The sequence below is a fragment of the Thermobia domestica genome, chromosome 16 (genome assembly GCF_964235325.1).
Source record: "Thermobia domestica chromosome 16, izTheDome1.hap1.1, whole genome shotgun sequence".
Lineage (NCBI taxonomy): Eukaryota > Metazoa > Arthropoda > Insecta > Zygentoma > Lepismatidae > Thermobia > Thermobia domestica.
The window spans coordinates 2291455-2310490 of record NC_137469.1 but is presented as its reverse complement, the minus strand read 5'-3'; the positions used below and the strand labels follow the sequence as shown (position 1 = coordinate 2310490).

General features: G+C 39.9%; 1 protein-coding gene across 2 annotated transcripts in view; it reads left to right on the top strand.

Annotated features, from left to right (window-relative positions):
• LOC145672877 (regucalcin-like) overlaps nt 1-19036 on the top strand; it is a 56369-nt gene that overhangs the window by 25327 nt on the left and 12006 nt on the right. For both annotated transcript variants that reach the window (XM_081742058.1, XM_081742057.1), the window contains exons 2-4: nt 1273-1439; nt 4144-4350; nt 9473-9685. In XM_081742058.1, the coding sequence (XP_081598184.1) occupies nt 1274-1439; nt 4144-4350; nt 9473-9685 (586 nt within the window). In that variant the 5' untranslated portion in view covers nt 1273. The remainder of the gene's footprint in view (nt 1-1272; nt 1440-4143; nt 4351-9472; nt 9686-19036) is intronic.

Genomic DNA, 19036 nt, shown 5'->3' with positions numbered 1-19036 from the left:
CTTGCCTTTCGGGCGTCAACTTTCAAAATTTTGGTTGGGGGCTTTTGCCCCCCTAAAACCGTTTTTCCGCAGAAAAATAAAAAAAACATGTAGTGTAGTATCTATGTGTAGTATCTATCTGCCAATTTTTTATTAAAATTGGAGAGTTACACGTGGAAGTGTTACTTGTTAGATGTTACACCATGTCGCTGTAGGATTTCTGACATTTAACAGCCTTCCGTATATTACATAAGTATACGTCAACTGTATGTTGTATACCTCCATCTGTAAGCGAGATCCTGACAGCCTATATATAGTTCTTTCTTTAGTACGTAAAGTACGTTTATTTGGAACACTTGTACGGAAACTACGTATAAAATATACTTCTTCAGTTATACGTTTACTGATAAGATTGTACGTTGTCCAAAATCTTCAGGGTTTACGCATGTAACCTACGTTACTACGTACGCAGCATACGTTTTCTACGTGTACGCTCTTCTGTACGCAGTAGCGTAGCCAGGATGTCTGTTTGGGGGTGGCCAAGTGCTGTTATAGGTACACTCATGTCCAAAATGATTGTCGCATATCTATAACTTCCATCTTGTAAGAATATAATTTGACACTGATTTTGCAGGGTACTTTTAATATTGATACTATGTGTATAATCCGAACATGTATACTTGTGGTAAATTTCATAGGAAAAGAATTATAAATGCGAAAAGTAGAATGAGTAAAACAAAATGGTGCTAAATGGACAACAAAGTTTTATTTTTGTTTTATTGTTCTTATTTACAGCTCTTTTGACATGAAATTTGTCACATATATGTCTTTGCCGATTTTATACATACTAACATTGTAAGAAATACCAGCCAAATTCGTTATCAAATTATATTTCTATAACAACATATTTATAGACATGCGACAATAATTTTGGACATGAGTGTACATATAGAAAAATTACAAATAAAAGAATATATAAACATAAAAATATATAAAAAATTACAAACATCAAAGTACCAAAGTACATTGTCGGACCTCACTGGGAGGACCCGGCCCCTCTGGGCCCCCCTTCCCTACGTCTCTGTCTGTACGTGCTGTCGAATATGTTTCTTCTTCTGTTCCAGTTGTACCAAACGACTTTTTGGTGTTTTGTGGACTATATTATAACATTATTTCATTCATAGAATCCAGAAACCGTTATCTAAGTATTGGATTCCTTCTAGTTTAATTGTACATGTTACAATGCAAGTCATATGAGTAAATCGGATTTTCCATTTCTTTGATTTGTTATAGCATGAAAATGTCTTCCCCACAAGTGATTCCAATTGTGAAGAACTGTGTTTTGGGAGAAGGTCCTCACTGGGACCATATCGCCCAAGCCTTGATCTTCCCAGATGTGCCAGGCAGAGTGATGCATCGATATGAACCAGCGACCGGAAGACATACGAAGATCAAAACAGGTGAGGGAAAAACATTGCTCCATATTTCAATGGACATAATTTGGTAAATATTCCCGCTTTGCTAATTAATCAGTACCTGTAGAACGTACTTATGTATTTATGTACCTCATCTACAAGGAATTAGTGTCTGCCATTCCAAAATATTGGCGTATAATTGCATTGATTAAAAAAGCGAGTGATTAAGACAAACACTATATTTAAAAACCACCTCGAATGTTTACACATTTCGGTCATTTTATAAATCCAAATGGGATATTAACATATTTTAGTAATTGCCCCCTAACCCCCTTTAGAGGCAGAATGTCTGAAAATGCTAGGAGCGCGTAGCCATTTCTTTAAGTAAAGAGTTCATGTATCAAGTTTCATCTTTCTAACGTGATAGGCTCGTGTGATCTTTAACTTTCAGCTTCTATGGTAGCTCACTATTTCAGGAGGCCAGGTGCTTCAATGGTAGAGGGTTTACCTCTGATTAGTAGGGTTCTGGTTTGATCCCCGGCCAAAGAAGTTTGTAGTGGACAATATCTTATCCGTGGGTTTTCACTCTACCAATTCTTCCATCATCCTTCACTTGCCTTAAGAGTCTTCATTCCGGCGAAATTAAAATACCGCTAATTTTACAGTAATTATGTGATATCTTCAAATAGATAAAAAGATAATCGAAATGTGGAACAAGAGCGCCCTAGACAATATTATTTTACATAAGAAACCGTTATCACGACTCACTTATCTGCTTTCGATTTCGAGCCATTTTGAAAATCGGCTTTTATTTTCGCGTTTCTAAACAGCTGAAAACGGAAAGCCACTAGGTGACTTGTGATAACGGTACCTCACGCAAAATAATATTGTCTAGGGCGCTCTTGTTCCATATTTCAATTATCTTTTATCTATTTGAAGGTATCACATAATTACTGTAAAATTAGCGGTATTTTAATTTCGCCGGAATGAAGACTCTTAATAATCGTCTGCTCTAGCCTAAAGGACAATCGTGGAATTCAAACTCAAAGATTTCATTTCATTTTTATTCCTCCGAACAAACGTCATTCATAACACACATACAAGCGCGCTTTTGCTAAACATCAGTGAGGTTGAAAGGACAACACGTTTGCAGAGCCAATTTGTCTCTAGTGATTAGTTTAGTTACTGTATGGTGATTATATTGTACGCAACAGGAGATGTGTAAAGAGCTGTTTTGTGAAGCAAGTTTTAGCACTTTTTGGTGAATTGGTCTGGTCAGTGCTCAGATAGAGGAGTTAATAAGCAGCAGAGACCTGGACTTGACCGCCCAAAAAGAAGTTAGATCTTCAATTAAGACAACTAGCAAGCAAGAACAGTGGTATTCGGTAAGAACCTTGCGATGTTTACAAGGAACTGGCAAGGGAGGAGGAAAGGATAGAAATATCTTTCACAAAAAGATACTTTTTGCCTAATAAAGGTAACTAACGCAATACTGAACACACACTAGAGACTTGCACGGGTCAGGCTTGGACGGGGCGACAGTGATTTCTCTTTAAGTCGGGCCGGGCTGGGGCCGATTAATTGCAATTATTTAATAATTATTGACTTTCGTTAAACGATAATTGAAATAAAGCCAAACGTTGAAGAAGTGTGCCCGTGAAAAATGTTACAAAGAATGCAATAGCTATTTACAGTTTGTGTTACTTAGCGGCTCCACTTTCACTATAGAGGATTGCAGGCATTGCGCGGTAAATTGAGCTCTGACCTTGACCTTCACTGAACTCAAAATATGACAAGAAGGGGTGGGACAGTTTTGCCTGTCGCTAAACAATATTGCCATCTCCACTTTATGCTAAAAATCAATTAAGTTATAGATTTTTGTTACAGGGAATGGAGTTTTCGTTCTCTTGATGACAGGCAAAGTTCTAGGAGGCAATGGTACCATTCGGGAGGCAAGCGTCAGGTTGTGAACCAGAGTTTAGAAAATGTTTCTGAGGGTTAGGTCAAGTTTAATATTAAATTTTGAGAAAGATTGGGGCTCGAGCTAATTTTTAAAAAAAATTATCGGGCCGTGGTCGGGCCAAAAACTTTCAAAATTTATCGGGCCCGGGCTGGGCTGGGCTCGGGCCGAAAATATACAAAACTTTTCGGGCCTGGGCTGGGTCGGACCTAGGTACATTCGGGATGGATTGGGCTCGGGCCGAAAAATTCGGCCAGTGCAGGTCTCTAACACACATTGCTTCCTAAGAAAATAGGCGTTGGTTTCCGTCCGTCCTATTGTGGACAAAAATTCGCACTGGCCCTGTAAGTTGTACAGCCTTTGGCGACAGTCGCTGACGGGAACACAATACTATTATATCTTTTGGGGTAGAATTAGAGTGGCACTATACATAAACATTAGTGAAACGTAAGATTCCTTATATCCTAAACCAAAATCAGAATTGTGACCCTTATCAGGACCTTGCGTAGACCATCAAAGAAGAACGCCAACAAGACGACCGTCAGAGAAGGAAATGCAGTTCGTTACTACTTCAAAGAAGACTTGGACCTCAAAGAAGAGACAGCACCAGGAATGGCGATGGCATTGGGACCTCACAAAAGACTTCAGCAAGAAGAGACGCCATGTTGAGGTAAAGTAAAGAGTTTAATTAGGAACGAGTTTGTTAAGAAAAAGATAGTCAAAACTTTCTTCTTCTCAATGACACATCCATTCATTTAATAATTTAGCTAATAATTGTTTCCTTTTCAGACCTTTATTCATCTGTGGTGTTTCCGATCGAAGGCACAAAGGACAAGTTCTTGATACCGAGAAACAGAGACTTGGTTGTGCTCACGTGGAATGGTGAAGACGACGGACCTTTCCAAGTTGGGGAGGCGCTCGTGACGGTGGAGAACGAAAAACCAGACAACAATTTCAATGATGGAAAAATTGACGCCAGTGGACGCTTGTGGATCGGTCAGTAGAATATATCAGTTTTATTCCTTAGAACAGAAGTCTGTCTGCGTTTCCTTTATGTGTGTTATAGCTAGTGAAAGAGAATTTTAATTTGTCATCGTTTATCGTAGGGTGCATGGCTTAATTATTGGTAAAACTAACTAATTCTATGACCTATAGAACTCGAAGGTTCAATGCTACATTCACGAAAACGCTTCATTGATTTCTGTCCTAAGCCAACTGAGTCAAGTTTCTATGTTGTATTCTTATTTCTAAGAAATCCATCTTAAGACCCTGCCTTACTAAAAATAATACAAAATTTACCATTTTTCTTTTGCTTGATTATTCATCAGTGAAAGGAGATAATGCAATGCAAGTTACCACAATCATAGATAATGCTATTCTACAACAGAAAATATGAACCAGAAGATTGTTCAGTGTTGCAATCCATAGAAATTACAATGTTGCCAGAAAAACAATTTCCCTAAAATCTAAGTTAAGACAGCGAGTAGAGGAATGAACTCAACTGCATTTGATTACGTATCATGTTGTTTTGGTTTCTTGTGAACTACTTTTTAATTAACATTATTATTTAGTTTTAATAACTGCATGTTAAAACTATTTTGTTTATTACAAACTAAATAGAACTATTATTTAAAAAGTAGTTCACAGGAAACCAAAAAGACATGATACGTAACCAAATGCAGTTGAATTTGTTCCGCTACTCGCTGCCTTAACTTAGATTTTAGGGAAATTGTTTTTCTGGTAACACTGTAATTTCTATGGATGGCAACACTGAACATTCTTCAGGTCCATATTTTCTGTTCGTTGTAGAATAGCATTATCTATGATTGTGGTGACTTGCATTTCATTATCTCCTTTCACTGATGAATAAACAAGCAAAAGAAAAATGGTAAATTTTGTATTATTTTTAGTAAGGCAGGCTCTTAATACGTATTATCCTTCCCTGTACGCCTAGGTCTTTCAGATAGTGTTTTTCCGATTGGGTTTCTAGCTAAATTTTGAAAGCCTTCCTACTTTCTTCTATTTTCGTATATGACTTAAACTCCTAGACTTAATGACCCTAACAATGTCAGGTAAACACTATAAATTATGAAGTTCCTCGTTACAAAATTTCCACCATTCCGCATTCTTATCTCTCTGGGTTCAGAATAGTCACTTCAAGATTTTATTTTCCAATACCTTCAATAAAAGTCCTTAAAGTAAGTTGTTAAAGTAAGTGACAATGTTTCGCAACTATGCAGCACAACAGATATAATTGTCGTTTCATGTATTTTAAGCTTCAAATTCGTCGACAAAACTCGCGAAGACAAAAGAGTTTGGATTGAATAATAAAACAAACTACCTTCTTTCAGATGACATTTGACATCTTTGTAGATATGATTTTGGTCTGTTAATCAGGGATGGGCATGAGCGAGTTCAAGCGAGTTTTTTCTTTCAAACTAGATTCGACTCGACTCGAAGCAGACATTTTTTAGCTCGACTTGAGAACTCGGCTCGAAAAATTTCCTCCAACTCGACTCGAATTCGTGTCGACTTTCGTGTCGAGTCTAGCTAAAACGAGCCAAATCGAGCTAAATCCTGTGCGTAGTTTCTAGTATTCTCTTCAAATATCCACCAAGCGCGGGTTTAGGGTTGCAACGGCTCGAGAGGCTTGGCTTACAGCTCATTCACTATCGAGCCGAACCCAGAAGTGAGCCGAGCCAACAGCTCATCCAACTGAGCCGGCTCGAGCAGATGGTCACTCGAGCCGAACCGAACCAAGCTGATATCTCAGCCGAGTCGAACAGAACCTTTGGACTCGTTCCAACGGAGCTGGCTCGAACCGATGGCTCACCTGAGACGAGTCGGTGGCTCATCCCAACCGAGTGGCTCGAGCTGCTCGATCAGTTGAACCGAGCCGAGTCGGTTGACATCACTACCCGGACTTTGCTTCCGCTTGGTCTCAAAAATTCGACCGTGCAGGTCTCAGCCTTGATGGTAAGAACTACAGTATATTATTGGTGCTCATGACGTTTGAGGCTATCTCGTTATAAAAATCTATTGCCGTCTCGTTATCGAGACGAGACAGGATGCGAGTAGTGCCCCATGTCGTGAACAACTAAAAATATTCCACATTACTGCTTACATTTATCATTGCTTTCACTTTAGAGAGGGGTATGTGTCGGAGGATCCAGGAGGGGGAAAGGTACTACTTTGCACACAACTTTACTGATTTAAAAAAGTGATTTACATACATTACGAAACATATCTGAACGAGTGTCAGCCAGCGAAAAGGGTTAGAAGACCCGCAGGGCTATTCCAACTTTGCCCCCATGATAATACCACGTGACATTACGTTACACTTGGGGATCCAACTTCGATGTAGATCTAACCTCATCCGCTTCCTTGTGGCCAACTTAAAAGCATTTAGCTAGGGTAGCGCCTAAAAAAAAAAATATGCATATCACCAGAGGCGGATCCAGAAGAGGAAACTTTCTTATTTTATATATAAAAATAAAACCCATCCCAAAGTTTGGAGCCCTTAAAAGTAGCAGTATGACAACGCACCCCCCCCCCCAGAAGTCGGTCCTGGATCCTTCCCTGCATATCACTACAGGCGTTTAATAAGACTTCCGTATTTCCTTCTATTGTTCCATATTATCTCACCATTAGCATAAGCCATAAACCAGTATGAGTGCCATTCAGCTCTAGAACGTGGTTGTTATCTTTAATTTTCCTTCTAGCGTAGTTCAGAACAAAATTAAATAACAACGGCGTGAATACATCTTGTTTCAAGCCATTCCTGATGTCAAACCTCTAACTTTTTTTTTGAGGAGGGGAGATATATCAAATTCAGTAAAAATGCTTTGCAGTGTTTCCCTCATAAGCAAGTCGTAAACTTTTCTGAAATCAATAAATAATTTTATATTATTATAATTATAAAAGGAGAAAAGTTATTAAAAGAGATTTTATTACTAGATATCAGAAAATACTAGACAATAGATATCATAGTGAATATTGCTTGCATAATATAGGTATAAGGGTACTAATGTATAATACGAGAAATGAAGCAACATTAGTTCCATTGAATCCAAAATCTGTAATTTTAAGAAGAATGACCAACAAGGGCGCCAATGTTGTGGTTTCCAAGGCGGAAGGGGGGGGGGCAAGTATAAGCGACGTTTCAAATATATTTTAAAATTTTGCTGTAACTAATGTAAAAATTCTATTTTCTTTTCGATATTCCCAAGTACAATTTCCTGTTGAAGGGGGGGGGAGGGGGAAAGCGCCGCTCCTTGCCCCCGCTGATGGGCCCCCTTGATGACCAATTCTTTTACTTAGTTTATTTTTATCAGTACATAAGCATGAATTTTAGAATTTGAGAGATATTATTTGTAGTATTTTTGACGATGTATCTATTTTTAGACTAAAAATATTTGATATAAATTTGACAAGAAATTATTCTTTAACCCGATACTATTTTATTTTATCGTTTTTTTTTAATTGTTTCAGTACGTAGGTTATATTGTATGCCATAAGTGTTTATTTTTGTCTGATAAGATGCTGTATTTTTGCCATTAAGCTGTAAATAGCACAGAAATAAACATTATTATTATTATTATTATTATTATTATTATTATTATTATTATTATTATTATTATCGGCACCAGGCAAATCAGCAATTACACATTTTTAAGCAGTATAACAGTGTCTATTCAAGTTTTTCATATCTTCGGAACAGTTTGATATTTCACTTAGCTTTAAACGGGCTATCGAAAACCATCTGGAAGTGCATCAAGTTCTAAGATCTTCCATTTCCCCTTTCACAAACTACTTAGCTCAGGTAGCTGAAACTTCTAACACTTTTCAATGTGGTCTTCCGTTAGAGGAATACATTTTCGGGATCATCGATGCCGTGATTCCGTGGTCACCAAGAACGCTTATTTTGACCACTGGAAAAATCACTGGTGCCAGAGCGACCCGACTGAAAAATGAACACCTACGGAGATTGTCGTCATTGTCAAAAATAGCTTCGGAGTGAAATTTGATGAGTAAGAAGCATGACACACCACTTCAAATTTGTTGTTACGAAGACAACTCTGAGTTAAGAGTGTCTGATAAGCAGAATTATCTTGATGGAAAAACACATGAGTAAGCTAATCGGGTTGTTTCGCTGGCAACGCTTAAATGAGCTTAGTCTTCGGAACATGCTCGTAAAATGCAGTTATCACTGTAGTCCCTTCCGGAACACAGTGCGCGAGGATTATTCCCCCACCGAATAATGTTCCAAAATATGACCACAACCGCATTCTGAGCAATGACAGTAACCGAAATTTCTTTGGTGGCGGGGAGTCTATGTGCTTTGATTGTGACGACTGCAGCTTCGTTTCAGTATCGTGCGGTACCGTTTGTGATTGTTATACAAATGCCCATTCATGGCATCATCACGTGTTAATAATGGTTGACACATTGCAATCCGCACAGCCTTGTGGTCAACACTCAGCATCCTGGGAACCAGCCTTAAAACAATTTTCGCATTTTCAGGTCTCAGAAAGAATGGTATCAGCAGATCCCATGCAAGTACTAAGTAAAGAGGCATCACTCACACCTCATCAGCGATCCTCCGAAGCAACTTTCTTCACTCGCACAATCATATTGTCGCTGCGGGTTTTTCGTGCTTAATCTTCCTTCTGTTCGTTATCACATGACATTTGACCTTCTTTCAACTTTCACACCCACTAACGCACATTTTACATTCATCTATGTTGAGTATTATGTTTGAGTCGTCAGCGAATATCGAAAAGTGCAGAAAACAGATCATGTCAAGCTGTTCTTTCACATTGGACGTCTCCACTGGCAGTATCGAAAACGCTGCTCACTCTAGCGGTGGCTGCCTGAAACTCAACCTCTTATTATGACAGTTGAGTGTGAATTGTCTGTTCTCATCCCCATCTACAATATATATTAACTATATATAGACTAACTTCTGAGCTAATAGAACTGACGACCCGTACCTGCACACTATGTACAGCATAGTTTGGAAATCTCAAAATAAATATTAAGAAAGAAATTATATACTTTCGTAGATAGCTAATTTTAAAACATTTATTTATATCACTTTTATTTTCGTTCTTTGAAGGCACTATGGGCCCTATTTTGAAGACAGGAATCCCTAATAATCGAGGAAACCTGTACTCTTTTACCAGCGATAAAAAGCTCACTCACCACGTGTCACAGATTAGCATCTCCAATGGCCTCACATGGAGCTTGGATAATCAAATCTTCTTTTACATCGATAGCCCAACGAAACTGGTCGAGGCTTTTGATTTCGACCTCAACAATGGGAAAATTAGTAAGTATAATGGTTGTTGGTTTAAAATAATAAGAGTGTTTTGAAACTAATCGAGTATTGTGTAATTATTATTTTGTTTTATAGTTTGTTTTGATTGAAGAGGATCGATCACAATCTCCTGATTACACACACACACACAGGAAAAAAGTTCCAATAAACATGGAACGAAAAACGTCTCCTTTCAGAGCTATGAACCGCCGAAAATTCGAAAATTCACGTTTCGAAACGTTCTGCCTTAGAAACTACAGGACCGATCCCTAGCGGTTTAAGGAATTACAAAGGAACTAGTATGCGCTCTATCTAAATATCCATGTTTTACCATCCTCCGTTATCGGCGAAATGTGTAATTCCTTAAACTGCTTGTTATAGGTCCTATAGTTTCTAAGGCACGGCGTTTCGAAACATGATTTTTCGAATTTTCGGCGGTGCATAACTGAAATGAGACGTTTTTCGACCTGTGTTTATAAGAACTTTTTTCTTTCATTTCATATAATTAATCATCTCCCAAAGTTTGTCGGTGGAGTTACCCACCACCCTGTATATGCTTACTTAAAAAACATATTGTTTTAATTTGATGTTTTCTTAGAGAAGAAAGCTGTGGCGCCCCGACAAAATACCTGTGACTTGAGGTTACCCAACTTTACACGAGTTTTGGAAAGATTACCAAAACAAAGGCGAAATATTTTGTATTTTATTCCAGAAATCATCATCATCAACATTCTGCCATTATTGGCAGGTCACTTGTCGCACTGAAAAGCTTCCATGCTCTAGTCTTCCACTAACCTTATCGTCTTCACGTACGATTTTTGTGTTTTTATATCGTCCATTAATTGTAATATCCTTCGTTCCCTCCCTCTCTGTCCTGCCATACTCTCTAGCACATCCCTCATGATACAGTTTCTTCGTATCCAATGTCCCAAACAGTATCTCTTCCTCTTCTTAATAATATCCAGAATTGTTATTTTTTCCCCACCATTTCTAACACTCTCTCATTCGTTTTTCGCTCGACCTAGCTAATTATCTTCGATCTTCTCCACACCCACATTTCGAAAACTTCCCGTTGTTTTTCATCATTTTTGCGTAACGTCCATGTTTCTGACCCATACAGTACAGTACAATACTCGAAACGAAGCATTTTATGAGTTTTTTTCTCAACTCTTTATTCAAGGTTCTACAAACTAGTATTTTTTCCCCTCCTAAAGGCTTCTTTCGCCATTTCTATCCTTGCCTTTATTTCACCTTCACACTTTCTTCCTGAAAAAGAATGAAAATATTATAGGAGATGTATTCATTTTTATTGTTGTTATTAGATACGTTTTCTTCGGAGGGGATGCCGTAAAGGGGAGGGCGCATTGAGCATTTTTCCGATCAGTCCAACTGGTAGTTGTTAGTATTACTAGTACTAGTACTAGTAATAGCATATAAATCGATTTCACCTGTATAAGTCACACTTTGTTAACTCAGTGGCGTATTTTGAGGTCTAATGTAAATAATTATAAAACGAAATTAATAAAACACGTATCAGCTCATTTATATTACAAAGTTTGCACTTTATTATATTCTTTCAATAGCATTAGTTTCTAATATATATATATATATATATATATATATATATATATATATATATATATATATATATATATATATATATATATATATATATATATATTTTCACAAAACGTGAATACGTACTAAGATACAGGTGTTATCAGTTTTGTATGCAGTCCGTCTCGCTTTCTTACGAGACTCGCGATGTGGCAAGGGTGTAGAAACCGCAGCTAGTGTCGGCACAAAGATATGTATCACTTGCACATGTTGACGTTTGCTCCACTGTATTAGTGTAGCAATGGGCTGTCAGGTAGGCCAGTCTAGTTGTCGCTAAATTTATCGGTTTCAGTGGGTGCTAATAAAAAGAATAAATGAAAGTCATATGTGAAATGACTGGAACTATTTTGGGATATACTGTATATATCATTACTCATACAACTTCCAAAGCTCCTTCGTGGCTAAGCGGTTAGCGTACGCGCCTTTGGCGTGGGAGACCCGGGTTCGATTCCCGGCGGAAGCTCATTTGGTTCGGATTCCACGTTAATCAGTAGGTCCACATCTCAAAATGCCTCGCTGCTGAACGGGACGTTAAACTCAAAATCAACTCAACTCATACAACTTCCAATTACTCTGGTGAGCGATGTATTGGAGTAACACCTAGTGGGAAAGTTGAACACTACGAAGAAAAGTGTATTTTTGAGAGCATTTTTATTACAGAGTGAAGTGATTATAGAAGGTTTGTTTGTATTTTTAAATCTAAAACTCAGTACAACAACTGTGGATTTAAGAAGGGCCATACTGTTGAGGGAGGAAACCGGAAAATTTCCCGGTGGGCCCTTCGCCTCGCATTGTAAGTAGCAGTATAGGTACAAAAAAAAAAAAAAAAAAAAAAAAAGGCACGCACTTTTCGCATACGGGAATAACGATACAGAGGATGATAACACATCGAGTACCGGTAGAGGTTCGTAGCCAGCCCAAAAATGTAGGGGGGCCCGGCTGAAGTTAGGGGGGCCCGACCCAACCATATTATAGTTCATTTGCAAGCCTACCGTGAAAATTTTAGGGGGGCGGCCCCCTAGACCCCTTGGATACGGGCCTGTACCGGTAGTACAGTCAGCTAATCCCAGACCAGCGTTGCCAGCTCATGATGTTCCGAAAACAGCTCTTCACATTCTTACTGATTCAACCCTTGAAAGGTTTCTGATTTCCCTCTCTCGTTTATAATTTTGCTAATATTGAAGTATTCAGTTAAATTTAGATCTCAAATGATGCCACAACCTGAAACTAAATAATATTTTTCGCATAGAAAATATACAGGGCCAGATTAAGACCATTGCAGGTCCTGAAGCGGGAAAATACGAGGGGAATCCCATCAAAAACTTTTATGATGGGTCCTCTCTCAACATGTTCAAAAGGGTCCATGAAATATATATGAGTGACTCAGATTTTTAAAACTTTTATGGTGAAAATGTATTCAGAATTTTTTAAAAAGTATTGGGGCCCCCTTGGACACTGAGTTCTGGAGCAAAACATGAAAACTCAATTCGACTTTTCTTTTTCTAAAAAAAGAGGAAAGTATTCATAGCCTATCTTTAGAGGAATGGGGGATTGGTCATCATGTCAGATCAGTCAGTGTCAGGGAAGAAGTCACTACCTTAAAAAAAAAAAAACTTTAAATCTGCATTTAAATCTAAATTTTAAGACTTTTCAGCATACTTGATCCGAGCGACACTTCCGAATTCCCTTTTATTGTCGGGACATGTGGCAGTACGTGCATGTTAGTGAGTCTCCTAGAAAGTACCTTCCTCATGGGCCTCTGGATTGCAGTACGTCCCTGGATTTAAGGCTAGATAACAAAATCAGAATATTTTTTTCAGTGTTCCAAACTGAAGCTGATTAGTTTTGGCACTAGGAAAATGTCCCTCCCTACAATGACGATTTCATTGCCTGACTCGAGAAGAAAACGAGAAGATATTTCCCTCGGCGCTATTAAACTCCTCCCAGGGCATATCTCTTATCATGCTCAACGTGGATTTCACCTTCCTGATGGGCCTCTGGGTTGCAGTACGTCCCTGGATTTAAGGCTAGATAACAAAATCAGAATATTTTTTCAGTGTTCCAAACTGAAGCTGATTAGTTTCGGCACTAGGAAAATGTCCCTCCCTACAATGACGATTTCATTGCCTGACTCGAGAAGAAAACGAGAAGATATTTCCCTCGGCGCTATTAAACTCCTCCCAGGGCATATCTCTTATCATGCTCAACGTGGATTTCACCTTCCTGATGGGCCTCTGGGTTGCAGTACGTCCCTGGATTTAAGGCTAGATAACAAAATCAGAATATTTTCTTGAGTGTTCCAAACTGAAGCTGATTAGTTTCGGCACTAGGAAAATGTCCCTCCCTACAATGACGATTTCATTGCCTGACTCGAGAAGAAAACGAGAAGATATTTCCCTCGGCGCTATTAAACTCCTCCCAGGGCATATCTCTTATCATGCTCAACGTGGATTTCACCTTCCTGATGGGCCTCTGGGTTGCAGTACGTCCCTGGATTTAAGGCTAGATAACAAAATCAGAATATTTTTTTCAGTGTTCCAAACTGAAGCTGATTAGTTTCGGCACTAGGAAAATGTCCCTCCCTACAATGACGATTTCATTGCCTGACTCGAGAAGAAAACGAGAAGATATTTCCCTCGGCGCTATTAAACTCCTCCCAGGGCATATCTCTTATCATGCTCAACGTGGATTTCACCTTCCTGATGGGCCTCTGGGTTGCAGTACGTCCCTGGATTTAAGGCTAGATAACAAAATCAGAATATTTTCTTGAGTGTTCCAAACTGAAGCTGATTAGTTTCGGCACTAGGAAAATGTCCCTCCCTACAATGACGATTTCATTGCCTGACTCGAGAAGAAAACGAGAAGATATTTCCCTCGGCGCTATTAAACTCCTCCCAGGGCATATCTCTTATCATGCTCAACGTGGATTTCACCTTCCTGATGGGCCTCTGGGTTGCAGTACGTCCCTGGATTTAAGGCTAGATAACAAAATCAGAATATTTTCTTGAGTGTTCCAAACTGAAGCTGATTAGTTTCGGCACTAGGAAAATGTCCCTCCCTACAATGACGATTTCATTGCCTGACTTGAGAAGAAAACGAGAAGATATTTCCCTCGGCGCTATTAAACTCCTCCCAGGGCATATCTCTTATCATGCTCAACGTGGATTTCACCTTCCTGATGGGCCTCTGGGTTGCAGTACGTCCCTGGATTTAAGGCTAGATAACAAAATCAGAATATTTTTTTCAGTGTTCCAAACTGAAGCTGATTAGTTTCGGCACTAGGAAAATGTCCCTCCCTACAATGACGATTTCATTGCCTGACTCGAGAAGAAAACGAGAAGATATTTCCCTCGGCGCTATTAAACTCCTCCCAGGGCATATCTCTTATCATGCTCAACGTGGATTTCACCTTCCTGATGTGCCTCTGGGTTGCAGTACGTCCCTGGATTTAAGGCTAGATAACAAAATCAGAATATTTTCTTGAGTGTTCCAAACTGAAGCTGATTAGTTTCGGCACTAGGAAAATGTCCCTCCCTACAATGACGATTTCATTGCCTGACTCGAGAAGAAAACGAGAAGATATTTCCCTCGGCGCTATTAAACTCCTCCCAGGGCATATCTCTTATCATGCTCAACGTGGATTTCACCTTCCTGATGGGCCTCTGGGTTGCAGTACGTCCCTGGATTTAAGGCTAGATAACAAAATCAGAATATTTTCTTGAGTGTTCCAAACTGAAGCTGATTAGTTTCGGCACTAGGAAAATGTCCCTCCCTACAATGACGATTTCATTGCCTGACTCGAGAAGAAAACGAGAAGATATTTCCCTCGGCGCTATTAAACTCTTCCCAGGGCATATCTCTTATCATGCTCAACGTGGATTTCACCTTCCTGATGGGCCTCTGGGTTGCAGTACGTCCCTGGATTTAAGGCTAGATAACAAAATCAGAATATTTTCTTGAGTGTTCCAAACTGAAGCTGATTAGTTTTGGCACTAGGAAAATGTCCCTCCCTACAATGACGATTTCATTGACTGCCTCGAGAAGAAAACGAGAAGATATTTCCCTCGGCGCTATTAAACTCCTCCCAGGGCATATCTCTTATCATGCTCAACGTGGATTTCACCTTCCTGATGGGCCTCTGGGTTGCAGTACGTCCCTGGATTTAAGGCTAGATAACAAAATCAGAATATTTTTTCAGTGTTCCAAACTGAAGCTGATTAGTTTCGGCACTAGGAAAATGTCCCTCCCTACAATGACGATTTCATTGCCTGACTCGAGAAGAAAACGAGAAGATATTTCCCTCGGCGCTATTAAACTCCTCCCAGGGCATATCTCTTATCATGCTCAACGTGGATTTCACCTTCCTGATGGGCCTCTGGGTTGCAGTACGTCCCTGGATTTAAGGCTAGATAACAAAATCAGAATATTTTTTCAGTGTTCCAAACCGAAGCTGATTAGTTTCGGCACTAGGAAAATGTCCCTCCCTACAATGACGATTTCATTGCCTGACTCGAGAAGAAAACGAGAAGATATTTCCCTCGGCGCTATTAAACTCCTCCCAGGGCATATCTCTTATCATGCTCAACGTGGATTTCACCTTCCTGATGGGCCTCTGGGTTGCAGTACGTCCCTGGATTTAAGGCTAGATAACAAAATCAGAATATTTTTTCAGTGTTCCAAACTGAAGCTGATTAGTTTCGGCACTAGGAAAATGTCCCTCCCTACAATGACGATTTCATTGCCTGACTCGAGAAGAAAACGAGAAGATATTTCCCTCGGCGCTATTAAACTCCTCCCAGGGCATATCTCTTATCATGCTCAACGTGGATTTCACCTTCCTGATGGGCCTCTGGGTTGCAGTACGTCCCTGGATTTAAGGCTAGATAACAAAATCAGAATATTTTTTCAGTGTTCCAAACTGAAGCTGATTAGTTTCGGCACTAGGAAAATGTCCCTCCCTACAATGACGATTTCATTGCCTGACTCGAGAAGAAAACGAGAAGATATTTCCCTCGGCGCTATTAAACTCCTCCCAGGGCATATCTCTTATCATGCTCAACGTGGATTTCACCTTCCTGATGGGCCTCTGGGTTGCAGTACGTCCCTGGATTTAAGGCTAGATAACAAAATCAGAATATTTTTTCAGTGTTCCAAACCGAAGCTGATTAGTTTCGGCACTAGGAAAATGTCCCTCCCTACAATGACGATTTCATTGCCTGACTCGAGAAGAAAACGAGAAGATATTTCCCTCGGCGCTATTAAACTCCTCCCAGGGCATATCTCTTATCATGCTCAACGTGGATTTCACCTTCCTGATGGGCCTCTGGGTTGCAGTACGTCCCTGGATTTAAGGCTAGATAACAAAATCAGAATATTTTCTTGAGTGTTCCAAACTGAAGCTGATTAGTTTTGGCACTAGGAAAATGTCCCTCCCTAGAATGACGATTTCATTGACTGCCTCGAGAAGAAAACGAGAAGATATTTCCCTCGGCGCTATTAAACTCCTCCCAGGGCATATCTCTTATCATGCTCAACGTGGATTTTACCTTCCTGATGGGCCTCTGGGTTGCAGTACGTCCCTGGATTTAAGGCTAGATAACAAAATCAGAATATTTTTTTCAGTGTTCCAAACTGAAGCTGATTAGTTTTGGCACTAGGAAAATGTCCCTCCCTACAATGACGATTTCATTGCCTGACTCGAGAAGAAAACGAGAAAATATTTCCCTCGGCGCTATTAAACTCCTCCCAGGGCATATCTCTTATCATGCTCAACGTGGATTTCACCTTCCTGATGGGCCTCTGGGTTGCAGTACGTCCCTGGATTTAAGGCTAGATAACAAAATCAGAATATTTTTTTCAGTGTTCCAAACTGAAGCTGATTAGTTTTGGCACTAGGAAAATATCCCTCCCTACAATGACGATTTCATTGCCTGACTCGAGAAGAAAACGAGAAGATATTTCCCTCGGCGCTATTAAACTCCTCCCAGGGCATATCTCTTATCATGCTCAACGTGGATTTCACCTTCCTGATGGGCCTCTGGGTTTCAGTACGTCCCTGGATTTAAGGCTAGATAACAAAATCAGAATATTTTTTTCAGTGTTCCAAACTGAAGCTGATTAGTTTTGGCACTAGGAAAATATCCCTCCCTACAATGACGATTTCATTGCCTGACTCGAGAAGAAAACGAGAAGATATTTCCCTCGGCGCTATTAAACTCCTCCCAGGGCATATCTCTTATCATGCTCAACGTGGATTTCACCTTCCTGATGGGCCTCTGGGTTGCAGTACGTCCCTGGATTTAAGGCTAGATAACAAAATCAGAATATTTTTTTCAGTGTTACAAACTGAAGCTGATTAGTTTTGGCACTAGGAAAATGTCCCTCCCTACAATGACGATTTCATTGCCTGACTCGAGAAGAAAACGAGAAGATATTTCCCTCGGCGCTATTAAACTCCTCCCAGGGCATATCTCTTATCATGCTCAACGTGGATTTCACCTTCCTGATGGGCCTCTGGGTTGCAGTACGTCCCTGGATTTAAGGCTAGATAACAAAATCAGAATATTTTTTTCAGTGTTCCAAACTGAAGCTGATTAGTTTTGGCACTAGGAAAATGTCCCTCCCTACAATGACGATTTCATTGCCTGACTCGAGAAGAAAACGAGAAGATATTTCCCTCGGCGCTATTAAACTCCTCCCAGGGCATATCTCTTATCATGCTCAACGTGGATTTCACCTTCCTGATGGGCCTCTGGGTTGCAGTACGTCCCTGGATTTAAGGCTAGATAACAAAATCAGAATATTTTTTCAGTGTTCCAAACTGAAGCTGATTAGTTTCGGCACTAGGAAAATGTCCCTCCCTACAATGACGATTTCATTGCCTGACTCGAGAAGAAAACGAGAAGATATTTCCCTCGGCGCTATTAAACTCCTCCCAGGGCATATCTCTTATCATGCTCAACGTGGATTTCACCTTCCTGATGGGCCTCTGGGTTGCAGTACGTCCCTGGAGTTAAGGCTACATAACAAAATCAGAATATTTTTTTCAGTGTTCCAAACTGAAGCTGATTAGTTTCGGCACTAGGAAAATGTCCCTCCCTACAATGACGATTTCATTGCCTGACTCGAGAAGAAAACGAGAAGATATTTCCCTCGGCGCTATTAAACTCTTCCCAGGGCATATCTCTTATCATGCTCAACGTGGATTTCACCTTCCTGATGGGCCTCTGGGTTGCAGTACGTCCCTGGATTTAAGGCTAGATAACAAAATCAGAATATTTTTTCAGTGTTCCAAACTGAAGCTGATTAGTTTCGGCACTAGGAAAATGTCCCTCCCTACAATGACGATTTCATTGCCTGACTCGAGAAGAAAACGAGAAAATATTTCCCTCGGCGCTATTAAACTCCTCCCAGGGCATATCTCTTATCATGCTCAACGTGGATTTCACCTTCCTGATGGGCCTCTGGGTTGCAGTACGTCCCTGGATTTAAGGCTAGATAACAAAATCAGAATATTTTTTTCAGTGTTCCAAACTGAAGCTGATTAGTTTTGGCACTAGGAAAATATCCCTCCCTACAATGACGATTTCATTGCCTGACTCGAGAAGAAAACGAGAAGATATTTCCCTCGGCGCTATTAAACTCCTCCCAGGGCATATCTCTTATCATGCTCAACGTGGATTTCACCTTCCTGATGGGCCTCTGGGTTGCAGTACGTCCCTGGATTTAAGGCTAGATAACAAAATC